The sequence below is a fragment of the Leucopleurus acutus genome (genome assembly GCF_964270905.1).
Source record: "Leucopleurus acutus genome assembly, chromosome: 2".
NCBI lineage: Eukaryota > Metazoa > Chordata > Mammalia > Artiodactyla > Delphinidae > Leucopleurus > Leucopleurus acutus.
This window is the reverse complement of record NC_139143.1, coordinates 129,166,763-129,183,786: the sequence shown is the minus strand read 5'-3', so window position 1 is coordinate 129,183,786 and position 17,024 is coordinate 129,166,763. Positions and strand designations below refer to the sequence as shown.

The window sequence follows — 17,024 nt, the reverse complement described above, 5'->3', positions numbered from 1 at the left end:
AAGCAGAAACTAACACACAATTGTAAAGCAATTATACTCCAATAAAGATGCTAAAAAAAATCTGAGGAACAAAAGCAAATAACTAAATAAATAGGAGATATTCCATGTTCATGGATAGGAAGATTTTATATAGACAAGATATCAGTTCTTCTCAACTTATCTATATATTCAGTGCAATACCAATCAGAATACCAGCATGTTATTGTGTAGGTATTGACAAACTGATTCTAAAGTTTTTATTGAGAGGTACAAAATCCAGAATAGCTAAGACAATTGAAGGAAAAGGACAAATTAGAGGACTGAGATACCACCCAACTTTGAGATTACTATAAAGCTACAGTAATCAAGACATTGTGGTACTGGCGAAAGAATATATCAATGGAACAGAACAGAGAACTCAGAAATAGACAGAAATATAGTCAACTGATCTTTGATGAAGGGACAAAGGCCATACAATGGAGCAAAGATAGTCTTTTCAACCAATGATGTTAAAATAGTCATGTGCAGAAAATGAATACACAAAAAAACTAGACACAGAAATTACTCCTTTCATGAAAATTAACTCGAAAATGGATCATGAAAATGGATCATGAAAATTAACTCGAAAATATTACATAAATGTAAAGTGCAAAATTATAAAACTCCTAGAAGATAACATAGGAGAAAACCTAGATGACCTTGGGCATGGCAATGACTTTTTAGATGTAACACCAAAGACATAATCCATGAAAGAAAGAATTGACAAGCTCGGCTTCATTAAAATTAAAAACCTTCTGCTCCACAAAAGACAAAGTTACGAGAATGAGAATATGAGCTATAGACTAGGAGCAAATTTTTGAAAAAGGCATCTATAAAAGAACTGTTATTCAAAATATACAAAGAACTCTTAAAACTCAACAAGAAAAAAAAAACTCAACAAGAAGTAAACAAAGAACTCATTTTTTTTAAAAAGCCAATACCTTAACAGACATCTCACCAAAAAGATATATAGATGACAAATAAGCATATGCAAAGATGCTCCACATTATATATCACCAGTGAAATATAAATTAAAACAACAATAAGATACCACCACACATGCCAAAATCCAGAACAATAACACCAAATGCTGGTGAAGATGTGGAGCAATAGGAACTCCCATTCATTGCTGGTGGGCATGCAAATAGTATAGCCACTGGAAAAGAGTTTGGCAATTTCTTATAAAACTAAACAAAATCTTACCATACAATCCAGCAATTGTGCTCCTTGGTATTTATCCAAAGATGCAGAAAACTGTCCACAAAAAAACCTGCACATCGATGTTTATAGCAGGTTTATTAATAAATGCTAAAATATGGAAGTAATCAACACATCTTTCAGTAGGTATATGAATAAAGAAACTGGTACATCCAGACAATGTAGTATTATTCAGCTCTAAAATGAAATTATCTTATCAAGCTATGAAAATACACAGAGGAATCTTAAATCCATGTTACTAAATGAAAGAAGCCAATCTGAAAAGGGTATATACTATATGATTCTAACTATATGACATTCTGGAATAGGCAAAACTATGGAGACAATAAAAAGATGAGTGGTTGACAGAGTTAGAGAGGGGGATAGGGGTGACTAGGCAGAGGACTGAGGATTTTAGGGGGCAGTAAAAGTAAACAATGTGATTCCATAATGATGGATATATGTCATTGTACATTTGTCCAAACTCACAGAATGTTCAATACGAAGAGTTTACTGTAAACTATAGATTTTGGGTGATTATGGTATGTCAGTGTAAGTTCATCAATTTAAAAAAAAAATGTACCACTCTGATAGGGAATGTTTATAATGGGGGAGGCTATGCATGGGCAGGGGCTGGGAGTATAATGGAAATCTCTGTACCTCCTGCTTAATTTTTCTGTGTAACTGAAACTACTCTAAAATAAAATAGTCTTATTTTAAAAAGTAAACTAAAAGGTATCAAGAAAATTATAAAATACATACAAGACCACATAAACTAGAATTAGACTAATTTAGAAATGCAATGATAGGGCTCAGAATAAGACATTTAAAACTCATTTTATAAATAAATACTAACCTAGGAGAAGGATAATTATAATGAACATAACAGAAAATACCCTAAGAGAAATGGAAGATGAAAATAAGAAAGATTTTAAAAATTAAAAAGAAATAAAATCATTAGATAAGGAACTAATATACTATGATTATACTAAGTACCCATTCAACAATTATTTTTTAAAAAACAATTATTTTAACTATATATCTCCAATCTAAAGACAAAAAAATCCTTTAACACATTTTAACTTTATTAAATGTTTCTTGTTGATAGTAGTTTATGTATAGTAATCCTGAAACTATTTTGTGTTTATTAGCATTCAGCTAATGAGTAACATTACTGATAATGTTAGCAACCAGAATTCACATGGTGGAAGAAGGGAAGTGTAATATGGAAAGAAGAAGGCAGTGAAGAACCTTCTGTGTTGGATTAGCATTAGAAATTTGAATTTATGATTTAAAAAATCCATTTTCTATTCTGTCTGCTGAAATAGCCTAAGAACCATGACACTCCAGTAGCAATGAACACATTTAGTGCCCAGACCTTGGTTCCTAAATACCATTCCCTACTAAAAATACTAGGGCTCTTTGGAAAATAGCTGTTTCCAGGTCTTCAGAAATAGAAGTAAAAAGAGCACAGAGTTTGGGCTATGTTAAACAAAAGAACGTAACACTTGTAGATTTAACATACGCCGTTTCATCTCTTTATAACTGACCACAAATATCCAATAAACCATAGCTGTCTGCCACTGGATACATATCCCAACCTCTCAACCAAGTTTAAATTCTTAATTCTTCATCCATAAGATAGAAAATGCAGGACAAACTCAAAAGCTCTGCTGTACTAAATGATATAAAGTGGATTAAAATACCTAACATGGTATTTGCATACCAATTTGCATACACCACACATTCAATAAATGTTTGTTTCCATTCTTTTACCTTTTTTTACATCCCATTGACCCAACTAATAATCCTCCTTGTGACCTCAGTGTAGTTACTGTTACTTAGGTTTAGGAGGCTGCCAATCTGATCCTAATATTTCATTCTAAGAATAAAAGTATGCCTCCCTTGTACCATATCATTTATATTAGAATAATACCACTTCAAAAGATACAGCATCATGTATACATATATCCCCATATACATATAACTGATTCATTTTGTTATATAGCAGAAGCTAACACAACATTTTAAAGCAATAAAGATGTTAAAAAAAGATAACAGCATTAATCATAATAATTTTCTAAATTTAGACAGTACTTCAAGGCTGTATATAAAATTACAACCAGTTTAAGTGAACAAATTTCCAGCAGAGTACAAAATATTTGCACCTAGGGAGACATTTCTCATTGCTAGAAATAGACATATGAGAGGACTACTAACTTGGAGCTTTAGGTTGGAGGAATCCACAGGCACCTCTCAGGGCAGTTTTGCATGTTTCTTAGATGTTCCTGTTTTTGCTTTTCCACAAATGAATCCAGAAATATTTTTCTTATTCTACCTTGCACAGTCTCTCTATTTATTAATATATTCATCAATTCAGCAAATATTTTTTGAGCATTTAACATGTGTCAAGCACTCTGTTATATACTATAGATACAGAGTATGTAAGTACATTTGGAGATATAGATAATTATGCAGACAACTTCAATTCAGTATTGTAAGTGTTGATAATGAAAGTATGTGATAAACATTGCAGGGGCAAATATCACAATAGTTTTCCTTAAACAAATTGAGAGCAACTTGAGGATTTTTAGGTTGGTGAATAAGATTAGGTTTATAATTTTGAAAGATTGCTCTGCGCATGCTGTGGTAAATGTAATTGGAAAGGAGCAAGAAATCCAAGGAAAGAGTAAGTTTCCCATAAAATCATATAATGCAGAGAGCATAAGGTAGAAGAACAGCAATAATAATATTTTTTAAATAGCAGCTAATAAGAATGTAATATCCACATTTGCCAGATGCTATGTGCTTTATATTCATGATCTCAATTCTCATAAGCAAGCAGCGAACTAAGTACTGCTATTAGTCCCTGCTCTCTACCATGTAACATTTGAGGAAATTCAGGCCCAGAGTAGTTAAGTAATGTGCCTAATGGAACAGCATTTTAAAGAGAAAAAGAATTCAAGTCAGTCTGTATTGAACCACTGTGACATATTATTACTACTGACATTTCTCTCCACAAAGCTCATTCAAATTCTTTTCATGCATGCTGAATTTTCAGATATTGTTTCCATGTACAAAGTTTTTATCTCATGTTACAGGAATATCAAAGGAAATTTGATTCTAAGAGAGAAAAACTCAGTCCCAGGGGCATAAACTAAAGACAAATCCCTTTAATTAGATGTTTATTTCACAGAAAATGCATACTTAATTTAAATGGAACATATGAGATAGAAATAATATTTTAAATAAATACGTACCTGTTAGCAATTGCCTGATTCTTTTCACATCTTTTATTCCAAATCACTTTACTTTTCCCCCACTGATGAACCCACTCTCTCTCACACTTTGACCTTGGTTTGAAAAGTATATGGAACCTCATCCTCAGAAGTTGCAGGCACTATATTATGTTCAGTTTTTTCTCTCATACTATCTCTCTTAATCAGGGCTATTGCCATCTATGATTTAGCACATGCAGGCTAACACATAAGAACATACCCTCTGTCTTACAGAATGTTGAATATCATTTCAGTGAAATGTCCTAATCTTTCTTTCTCAGGGAATGTCTATTTGCCAGCTCCAGATCTATTTAATCCTACCTATATTTCAGGGCCATGTTCTATTTCTATCTTATGAATTCTCCCATTTAGTATCTGAGAATAAACTATAAGAGAATGTTCATTTCTTTTTTCATATGTTTGATGTTTGTCATGACTAAAATAAATTGATGACAGAGTATCCTATCTTATCTCCCCAAGTACAATGTTAAGAGATTCTTATAGGAAAAGTTTTCCTCTGTTTGTAAAATGTCAGCTACCCGAAAGGGATGTAAGGAACAAAGAGAGAGGAAAAAGCATTAATCAAAGGGTAATGTAGACTGATGTGGTACCAGATGTTTTGGCAAAACTATCTTCATATTCAAACAAAATGCAAAATCCTCATATATATATATACATACATATATATATATGGTTTATATTTCTCTCATGTTGTACATGGCTTATATTTCTATTATATCCCATTACATGAGAGAAATGTAATATATATTTTTGACTAATGTCTTTAATTTAAAATTTATATATATTTTTGACTAATGTCTTTAATTTAAAATGTCTTTAACTATCAGAATTACTCAGACAATGATTAATAAAAACTTTAATGATTAGTTATTTATATGGTCAATTTAAAAGAAAAAATAAGAGAATCAAATTTTGATTATGCTGAATATTATATTACTATAGAATCTGTGGTGTGTTCCTAAAAATTAGTTTAAATAGTCTATAAAGCACCATTTTGACAGGAAATACAAAAAAGCATATATTAGAGAAATATCTTTTTATCATCTTTTAATATTCAAATAGTGAAGAAAATAAAACATACCTCACTTTTTTCCTAACTAAGAAACCACGTATCCATCTTTGAACAATCAAAACTGGTGAGTTATGAGCCAGAATTTCATTAATTTTTGAAATAATAACTTTGATATTATCAATTTCATTCTCATAGGTTGATCCCTGTATAAAGAAAATATATTTAATATTTATAGCTCATGAAAGTATTTCCAAAAGATAGTTTAACTTGGTAGTCTGATGGTATAAACTATTAAAACATTCACGGGTATCTTATTATACACATAACAGTTAAATAATAAATCTATTTTCATATCTATTTTTATTAGATCAGAAGACCAAGAATTAGTAGCACCAAATAATTTTAATTCTCTACAAAAAAATGCAAGATCAATGAGGATAACTTTCTCCATTCTAGATTCTTCTCACAATCTGCTATCATAGTTATAAAATTTTGCCCATAATCACGTTGATCTCTGAAAGATAATGGCATGAATAGACATCCAATGAAACTCTAAAAGTATTCTGTGGATCATCACAGAGGAAACTGATACATGATGGATTTATAAAACAACTTACAGTAGTTCAAAACTTTGTGGCATCTTAACTAGAATGTTGCACACTTTTACTGGAAGACAGCACATTCCCCTGGTGAAAGATATTCTATATTGCCTTTAAAGAAATTATCTCTAAGATTATTGTTCCTGCAAATTTTTTATTTGGGATCATAGACTCCTTATATCCTACTGATCATTTGACTGGCTAGAAAAAGCCACTCTAGTTATGTCTTGAATGTAAAAATTATGCATTAAAAACCTAACACATTTCTTTGTAAGGTACCTACTCTGAAAATTATCAACCCCGTCATGTTTAAAAAAAAATACCTTTACTACATATACACTTAATCAGCTCCAAAAAAAAAAATCACAAAGCCTTGTAGATTAATACTACTTCAGATTTATACTTACAAACATTCATTGCTAATTAGCAAATCCTTTACTTTTGGCCCTGGCTTGCTTCTGTTTCCAACAGGAGCTACTGTAAACCTTCAGTACTATTCTCTATAAAGCCTTTTCCCTAGCACTAACTAAACATCTTGCTTCCTTCTCACAGAGAATATAGGACTATCAAGTCTGAACTTTATCAACTAACACTCCTCCCTTCCCTACAAATTTAACTATATTCCCACTTAACTCTTATATATCTAAACTGAATAGAAGCAACTTCTACTTAATCTTAAATCAAGAAGTATCTCACTTCCTGTCCAAGATTGGCTCTCCATCATGGTTAAGTTTAATCTCCCTGTTTTCAATTACTTCCCTGCTACTGTCCCTATGTCTCACCTATAAATATGATGTAGTCTCGCCCATCTGTAAAATGCACACACACAAATAATCATACACATCCCAACCCTCCATCCTTTGTATCTAACTTTTATTAAGAGTCCTTGAAACAGAATTCCATATTTGCTGTCCCACCTTCTCTCTTCCTGTATCTCAATCCACTGACTTCTATCCCTATCATCCTATCTAATACTTTTACAAAATTATCATTGGACATTTCTCATTGAAGCACTTCCCTTGGCTTCTATACACCACACTCTTGGGTTTTCCTATAACTAATGTTTACTTCTGGACTTTTTAAAGACCTATCCATACCCTACTTAATGTCACACTGAAAGGATTTTCTCCATTTTGTCTTTTTTCAATCTGAACACACTGTCCAGATGACTGCAACCAAATCCACAGCTCCAACACTCACCTATGTCCTGATGTCTCTCAGATTTCTCACTTTAAGCAGGAACTCTCTCTGGCGCTACAGAACAATATGGTCATACTGATTATCCAATTACAGGCTTACCTTGAAGATACTGCAGATTGAGTTCCAGACCACCACAAAAAAGGGAATATTGAAATACAGCAACTCACATGAATATTTTGGTTTCCCAGTACATATAAAAATTATGTTTACACTATAATGTAGTCTATTAAGTGTGCAATAGCATTGTCTAAAAAAACAATGTACATGCCTTAATTTAAAAAAATATTTTATTGCTAATAAAGCTAACCATCATCAGGGCCTTCAGCAAGTTGTAATCTTTCTATGGTAGAAACATCAAAAATCACTAATCACAGATCCTCATAACAAATATAATAATAATGAAAACATTTGAAATATTGTGAGAATTACCAAAATGTAACACAGAGACATGAAGTGAGTAAATGCTGTCAAAAAAAATGGCACTTATAAACTTGCTCCATGCAGGGTTGCCACAAACCTTCAATTTGTGATAAATGCATTATGTGTGAAGTACAGTAAAGTGAAGCGCAATAAAACAAGATATTCCTGTAAACTCAACTTGCCCAAACATGAATCTTCTTCCCTAACCTGCTTTCTCACATGCTCTTAGTGGATGGTGCTATTGCCCATATGAACCTAACCCAGAAACCCTAGAACCATCCCAGGCTATCTTTCTCTTTCACTTCTTCATATCCAAATATTGCTAGATCCAATATATTCAACATCCTAAGCATCTGATCTCTACATTTTCTTCTGTTCTCTACCATTGCTTTATTGCATGTCTTTATCACTTCTCTAACTTACTAAAAATGTCCTGATATCTGAAATAATCCCTACTCCCTACTCCCTTCAAATCATAATATGCACTATTGCTAGAATGAACTTTTCAAAATGCAATGATATGATATGATGATATGGCATTTTTGCTGGTATATGATTGAAAGATTAATTACAAATTTCTTGACTTGGCACACAAAATCCTTGATCTAGTCCCTTCTTACCTTCTCAATCTCATCTTCCTTCACCCTATATATAATACCTTCCATTCTGGCAATATTCAACCACTTGCATTCCTGAAAACTACCTGATAATCAAACCTCAATGCTTTTTGCATGCCATTCCAGTTTCTTGACTGCCCTTCTCAATTACTTATCTTACTATCTTAGTCTTTTGGAGACTCAGTTCTTTCCTCCAAGAAGCCTTTCTTGACATTGATCTGAGTTTAATATCCTTCTACAATATTATCCTGTGTTAATAACTTATTTGTCACACTTGGCAATGGTGAATTTTATCTGAGCCCTGTGATCCTGGAAAACACTGAAGGTTAAGAAATCTCCTTAACCCTTTATTTCAGGAAATGGTTTTATACAAAGAAGAACGCTTCCACCATATTACTTAGATTGTACCCATGAACGTCCCTCTTGTTCGTCTTTGACAAGGCCCTGACACAGACTTTCTAAATTCACATTCTTTGCCTGTTAATGATTAGTTTAACTGCTTTGTCTATACTGAGCAGTCGGAATAAAACGCTTGTTAACCAAACTTTGGTTAAGATTCTCTCTCCTTCCCCTAGTCCCCTGGACTTTGCCCCACCCTCAGCCTGTTACCCTAAACAAAAACATACACACACACACAAACACACACATGCACACACACACACCATGAGACCAAATGTGATGAAAAAAAAAACCCATAAAATTACAGGAAATCACAACTATACCAGAAACCAGTAAAGGATAACATTTAAACAAAAGATTATATCATAGGGGCTTCCCTGGTGGTGCAGTGGTTGAGAGTCCACCTGCTGATGCAGGGGACACGGGTTCGTGCCCCAGTCCAGGAAGATCCCACATGCCACAGAGCGGCTGGGCCCATGAGCCATGGCCGCTGATCCTGCGCGTCTGGAGCCTGTGCTCCGCAGCGGGAGAGGCCACAACAGTGAGAGGCCCACGTACCAAAAAAAAATAATAATAATTTACTTGCTCATAAGAGGCCTACACCCTCCCTCCCTTTCCTTATTTAGATGGTATATAAGCATGAATTCTCACCTCGGGGAGTTACTCATTTTTCCCTGGGTATCTTCTCAGTATACATGAGGTATAAATGTTAGTAAACTTCTGTTTGTTTTTCTCTTGTAATCTGTCTTATATTACAGGGGTCTCAGCCAAGAACTCAGAAGAGTAGAGAGAAAATTATTTTTGCTCCCCTATAGTAGTTTGGGAGCAGGGAGGTTGATTGCATAAGTAAGAAGGGAGGGAGAAGAATACAGGAGGGAATTTAGATGACTAGGTTTAAGTGGTCCTGGTCAGATGCTGCAGTTCTCACCAGCAGAGAACTCTGCTTCACCAGCAGAGTCCTGCTTCCCACCAATGTGTGAATAACTCATCTCTTTAAAGAGATAAACGAATAATCATCAGCTGTGGGTGGAGTTAGTGTCCCTGCCAGAAAACAAGTAACCTCAAGACAATACTCAAGTTTTATGATGTCCTAGAACAATTATCCAGTAAAATGCCAATAAAGATATCACTGCAAACTTGAAAAAATGGCATAACCATTTGATATCTGAGGACAAATGGATGTATCTACTTTCTAAGGGAAAGTAATGCATTTCCTCCACTATGTGAGTGATGACTCTGGAGAAAAACTGCCTGGGTTTAAATTCCAGTTCTACCACTTGCTAGCTATGTGATCTAGGGTAAGTAACCCATCTGTCCCCTATTCATCATCTGTAAAACAGAGATAACCTCACTGGGTTTTTGTGAGAAAATATTTGTAAAGCACTTAGAACAGTGCTAAAACATTCCAAGCATCCAAACAATGTTATCTGTCAACAGTTTAAGGACTTCTGTATACCTTATTTGATACTTAAAAAATTAGTAGAGGAATATACTAAGCAATTTATCCAAACTAACATAATGTAAAATTTAAAAATTAATAAATTAACTATAAAAGATGATTAGTACTAATATTTTCAATCCAATGAAAGGAATTAAAGAATTGTAGTAAAAGCTTAACGAAGGACAACGCATGCTTAGGCAAAATACTATCAAGAATCAACAAAACAGATGACAGAATAATGAAATATCTATACTCTACCACTTGCTATTGTAACCCTGGGATGAAAATAGGGCTACTGTTAACCCTGGTATAAAGCATAATGAGGCATTTCAAAAGAAAAGTAAAGACTTTTGTAAAAATGACTCAGATGGAAGAGAGTATTTTGTGTTCCAACAGGAAGAGTACTTTAAAAAAAAATCTAAAACTACGTTCCATTCAGACTGCATGTAATTACATAAAGAGATTTCCAATTAATCTGATATTCTCAGTACATTTGTACGTATTTAATTTTTTCTTTACTTTTTCCATGTTTTTATTTCTTTTATATGTATCTAGTCCCTAAAGTCTACCTTTTTCTATTCCATTTGTTTTTTTTTGTATCAGAATTTCCTAATTTGACACAGATTTTCTCAGCATAATTGAAAAATGTAAATCATACTAATCCCACAAGTGTTTATTTAAAATAGAATTAACACATGCAGTTTTCACTTCTTTATTCCATCTGTAATATATTCACTTTAACAGTCACATGAAATGGTGAGTACCTGTGTGAAACTCCCCACAAAAGCTAGGAAGATTTTTTATTATTTTATAACTATTTCTAAGGATCACTGGTAAACACTTTGGGAACACACTATAGTCAATTCACAAATCAAAAAAAAAAAAAAAATTCACCTGAATCAAGCAACATTAGATAACAAAATAAAATTTAGAACCATAATAATAAAACAATAAATTTTTTAGAAAAGAAGAAAAGCATAGACAAGAACAAAAACTTTACACAAATTTCCACCACTTGAAGTACCTATTATCATTTAAAAAATGTTCACTTCCAAATACTTTTCCCAACTCTGAGCTTATCTTTTCATTCACTTAACAGGGTCTTTTACAGAGCACATATATATATTTTTTTAATTTGATGAAGTACACTTTACCATTTTTTCTTTTTAAACACTGTGCTTTTAGCATCACGTCTAAGTCTTTGCCTCGTCCTAGATCTCAAAGGTTTCTTTCAGTTTTATTTTCCTAAAAGTTTTTTAGTTTTAAGTTTTACATTTAACTCCAAGATCTATTTTGAGTTAATTTTTGTATGAGCTGTGAAACTTACATTGAGGCTCATTTGTGTGTGTGTGTGTGTGTGTGTGTGTGTGTGTGCGCGCGCGCGTGCAATTGTTCCAAGTAACATTTATTGAAAAGGCTATATTTTATCCATCAAGTTCTGTTCATATTTTGTTAGATTTACACCTAAGTATTTCACTTTTGAGTGACTATAAATGACATTATATATTTAATTTTGGTGACCAGGCATTCATTTTTAGTACATAGAAATATGATTGATTTTTGTTTGTTTACCTGGAACCCTGCAGCCTTGCTAAGCTCACTTTTTAGTTCTAAGAGATTTTTTTGGTAGATTCTGTGGTATTTTCCACATACGTGATCATTTCATCTGCAAATAGTTTTATTTCTTCTTTTCTCATCTGTATGTTTTTTATTTCCTTTTCTTACTTTATTGCACTAGCTAGACTTTCCAGCAACATGTTGACAAGAGAAATGAGAACAGGTATCTTTGCTTTGCTCCCAGTATTGGGGAGAAAACATTCAGTCTTTTACCATTAAGCATAATGTTGGTTGTAGGTTTTATCTTGATGTTCTTTATAAAGAAGAGGAAGATCCCTCTCTACCTATTTTTCTGAGTTTTTTAACGATGAATGGATGTTGAATTTTGTCAAATGTTTTTTTCCATGAATTGATATGATATTTTATATATATATATATATTTAGTCTTTTGATATGGTGAATTATATTAATTGATTTTTCAAATATTGAACCAGCCTTGCATACCTGGAATAAGTCCCACTTGCTCACGGTATATACTTATTTTTACATATTGCTGTATTGCATGTGCTAATATTTTGTTATAGATTTTTATGCTTACATTTGTTAGGGATATTTTTATCCCAGGGATAAATCCCACTTCATCATGGTGTATATCATTTTAATGTATTGGTGAAGTTGGTTTGCTAATATTTTGTTGAGGGTTTTTGCATCCATGTTCATCAGGGATATTGGTCTGTAATTTTCTTTTCTTGTAGTGTCCTCAACTGGTTTTGGTTTCAGAGTAATGTTGACCTTGTAAAATGAGTTTGGAAGTGTCTGCTTAGCTTCTATTCTTTTGAAAAGTGTGAGAAAAATTGGTATTAATTCTTGTTTAAATGTTTGGTAGAATTCACCAGTAAAGCCATCTGGTTCTAAACTTTTCTTTGTTGGGAGGTTTTTGATTACTGACTCAATCTCCCTACTAGTAATCAGTCTGTTAAAATTTTCTATTTCTAAATGATTCAGTCTTAGTAGGTTGTATGTTTCTAGGAATTTATCCATTTCTTTTAAGTTGTCCAATTTGTTAACATAATTGTTCATAGCAGTCTCTTATAATCCTCTGTATTTGTGTGGTATCAATTTTGATGTCTCCTTTTTCATTTCTAATTTTACTCACTTAGGTCCTCTCTCTTTTCTTAAGTCTAACAAAGGGTTGGTCTATTTTGTTTATCTTTTCAAAAAAAAAAAAAACCTCTTAGTTTCACTTATTTTTCTGTTGTCTTTTTAGTCTCTATTCTGTTTATTTCCACCTGATCTTTCTTTATTTCCTTCCTTCTACTAACTTTGGTTTAATTTGTTCTTCTTATTTCTAGCTCCCTGAGGTGTAAAGTTAGGTTGTTCATTTGAGTTCTTTTTTTTTTTCTTAACATAGGCATCTATCACTATAAACTTCCCTCAAAACAACTTTTGCTGTATCCCATAAGTTATGCTGTCATTCCATTTTCATTTGTTTCAAGATATATATTTTTTATTTCTTCTTCGATCCATTGGCTATTGTATGTTGTTTAATTTCCACATAATTGTGAATTTTCCAGTTTTCTTCTTGTAATTGATTTCTAGTTACATACTATCATGGTCAGAAAAAATACCTAATATGATTTCCATCTTCTTAAATTTGTTAAGGCTTATTTTGTGGCCTAGCATATGATCTATCCTGGGGAATGTTCTATGTTTGCTTGAGGAGAATGTGTATTCTGCTGCTCTTGGATAGAATTCCTATGTCTGTTAAGTCCATCTGCTCTAACAATTAAGTCCAATTTTTCTTTTTGATTTTCTGTCTGTATGATCTATCCATTGTTGAAAGTGAGATATTAAAATCCCTTACTATTATTATATTGCGGTCTATTTCTCCCTTCAAGTTTCTTAATATTTATATATTTAAGTGTTCCTATTTTGGGTATGTAAATATTTACAAATGTTATACCTCTTATTGTACTGACCTTTTTATCATTATATAATGAACTTCTTTGTCTCTTATTACAGTCTTCAGCTTACAGTCTATTTTGTCTGCTATAACTACACTTGCTTTCTTTCAGTTTCCATTTGCATGGAATATGTTTCCATTTGCATGGAATATATTTCCATTTGCGTGGAATATCTGTTCTTTCTTATTTTTCAGTCTTTTTTCTCTCTGTTATTCATATTGGGTAATTTCTATCTTTCCTTTCCTTCATTATGTCATCTTTCCCCTCCATTCTGCTGTTTAGTTCATTTACTGTGCTTTTTATTTTGGTTACTGTATTTTTGAGTTCTCAAATTACCATTTGTTTCTTTACCGCTACTGTTACTCTGCTGAGGCCTCCTATATGTACATGTTTCAAGCATGTTTATAATTGCTCATTGAAGTATTTTTATCATGGCTACTTAAAATTTATCAGATAATTTTAACAATTCTATCTTCTCAGTGCTGGCATCTATTGATTGTCTCTTTTCACACAGTTTAAGATCTTTCTAGTTCTTTGTATGTTGACTGACTTTTGCCTGAAACCTAGATATTTCTGTATTATAATACTTTCATTGTTATTTAAAATTTCTGTTTTAGCTGGCTTTGTCTGACACTGTTCCAGCAGGGGAAATGTGAGTCATTATCGTGTTACTTCAAGCGGGAGGTAGAAGTCCAAGTTCCTCACCACTCAAGCCCCTACTAACCCCTAGCTGGGCAGGAGAGGTCATTGTTACTTCTGTGTGTAGGTGGGAGTTTCAACTTCTATGTGCTCTTCATTGACACTGCTATGGGTGTAGTCTTGTTATAGCTGAGCAACTGTGAAAGTCCTGATCTCCATTAGGACTCCTCTGACAACACCCAGTAGGTGTTGGGTTGCCTCATTAGAGCCTCACAAGGATGGAAGTCCAGGATCTCCATTCAGGCTTTACTGGGATGGGTGCAGGAAGGACCAGTTTTCTCTCTGTGGTTATTGACTAAAAGTTATCTGTTTTACTAGACTGAATGTTTCTTGGTTGTTTGGATAGAAAGGATACTTCTATTTGTATTTCTGGTATTTTGTTTTTTTGTTTGCACCCTTTGGCCGTTCTGGGTTACTGCCTTCTTCAGCTAAAATTTAGGATATATAAAGGAAAAAAAAAAAACCAGCAAACTCACTCCATCATTTTCATTCCTCAGGTTCATTTGTTTAATGAACAAGTTTCTGCTCTTCATTACTCATAGTCTTTTTATGTTTGTTCTGTATATAATGTCCAAGGAATTTCTATAATATATAACATTATATAATACCTTATATAATAAATAGTAATTATATAATGTATATAATGTCCAGGGAATTGAGCAGTACTTTACAAGAGAAACATCCACTCTGTCTTCCCAGACGTGAAATCCTGTACCCTTATTTTTTTTTCTCCAGTTTTATTGAGATATAATTGACATATAGCACTGCATAAGTTTAACGTGTACAGCACAATTATTTGACTTATGTACATCATAAAATGACTACCAAAATTAGGTTTGTGAACATTCATCATTTCATATAGATTCAAAATAAAAGAAAAAGAAAAAAATATTTTCCCTTGTGATGAGAATTCTTAGGATTTACTCTCAACTTTTATAACATGTATAACATAAAGCAGTGTTAATTATATTAATCATGTTGTACATTACATTCCTAGTACTTATTTATCTTATAAATGGAAGTTTGTACACTGTGACCACCTTCATCCAATTCCCTCTCCCCCAAGCTCCCTGCCTCTGGTAACCACAAATCTATCTCTTTTTCTATGAGTTTGTTTGTTTTCTGAAGTATAACTGACCTACAACACTACATTAATTCCTGGTACACATGTAGTGATTCAATATTTCTATACATTACAAAATGATCATAACAATTAGTCAAGTTATCATCTGTCACTACACAAAGATATTATTATTGACTATATTTCCCATGCTGTACATTTCATCCCCATGACAGTATGATTATCTTTTTTTTTTTTTTTTTTGCGTTACACGGGCCTCTCACTGTTGTGGCCTCTCCCATCGCGGAGCACAGGCTCCAGACGCGCAGGCTCAGCGGCCATGGCTCACGGGCCCAGTCGCTCCGCGGCATGTGGGATCTTCCCGGACCAGGGCACGAACCCATATCTCCTGCATCGGCAGGCAGACTCTCAACCCCTGCGCCACCAGGGAAGCCCAGTATGATTATCTTTGAATACGATAATTTATTAAGATAAATATGTTATGTTGGCCCTATACTATTTTTTATCTATCTAGTCTTACATTTCCAAAAATATTTCTGTTATATATTTTGTATAATACAATTTTGTACATTAATGCCCAAACAAAAATAACTTTATTGTAGTTGTTATTTTTTATATCAACTGAAACAGTTCCTATTTATTCCACTTAACGTTTTGTGTACTGAATCCTACATTAAGATTAATGTTAAGTCTTTTGCTTTATTCCAATTAATATATATTTGCTTAGCATTTTACTTTTACTGCATTACTTTGGTTTTGGACATGATATTGCTAATAAACATCTTGATTTTGGTTTTTACATTTATTTATAATAAAATTATAATTGATGTACATTTACTTATATGTATATCACATTCATAAATGTAAATATATAGTTTTTACACCTATAGTATTACTTTTGATATGTTGTCTTACAATGTTTTTGTATTTCATATTGACTGTATTTTCTCTTTTATCTTTTTTTTTGGAAAGCAAAACCATTTTAAATATTTACAAATATTATGTAATCTATATTACTCTATTAAGTCAAGCATGAATTCATTTAAAAATATTAATTTGGTAATTATATATACTATATGTCTATATATGCAGTTTTAGTTTTCTTTTGAAATTTACATTGGAATTAAGAATAAAGAGACGTTAAGTGTTTGAGCTAAATATCTCTACCTTGGAATATCAATCCTGTACCGCGTTTTCAATTTTTTCACCACGTGACAGAAAGTATTAACTGCCTTCTAAGAATCTATATTCCTTTCCTCCTTATTAATAGAATATTGATGGTCCTGGGACAAGATGGTGGAGTAAAAGGACACTAAGCTCACCTCCACTCATAAGCACACCAAAATTACAACTAACTGCTGGACAACTATCAATAAAAAAGTCTGGAACCTACCAAAAAAAGATATTCTACATCCAATGATATAAAGGAGAAACCAAAAAGAGATGGTAGGAGGGGTGCACTTGTGATATAATCACATCTCATACCACCTGGGTGGCACCTACAAACTGGAGAATAATTAT

At 32.8% G+C, this 17,024-nt stretch overlaps 1 protein-coding gene across 1 annotated transcript in view; it reads right to left on the bottom strand.

Moving 5' to 3' along the window:
- Positions 1-17,024, bottom strand: part of LRRIQ3 (leucine rich repeats and IQ motif containing 3) — a gene marked incomplete at both ends in the record, with an annotated part of 212,145 nt that overhangs the window by 166,941 nt on the left and 28,180 nt on the right. Inside the window, one exon of the mRNA XM_082863265.1 lies at positions 5,596-5,729. Within this exon, the coding sequence (XP_082719391.1) occupies positions 5,596-5,729 (134 nt within the window). The remainder of the gene's footprint in view (positions 1-5,595; positions 5,730-17,024) is intronic.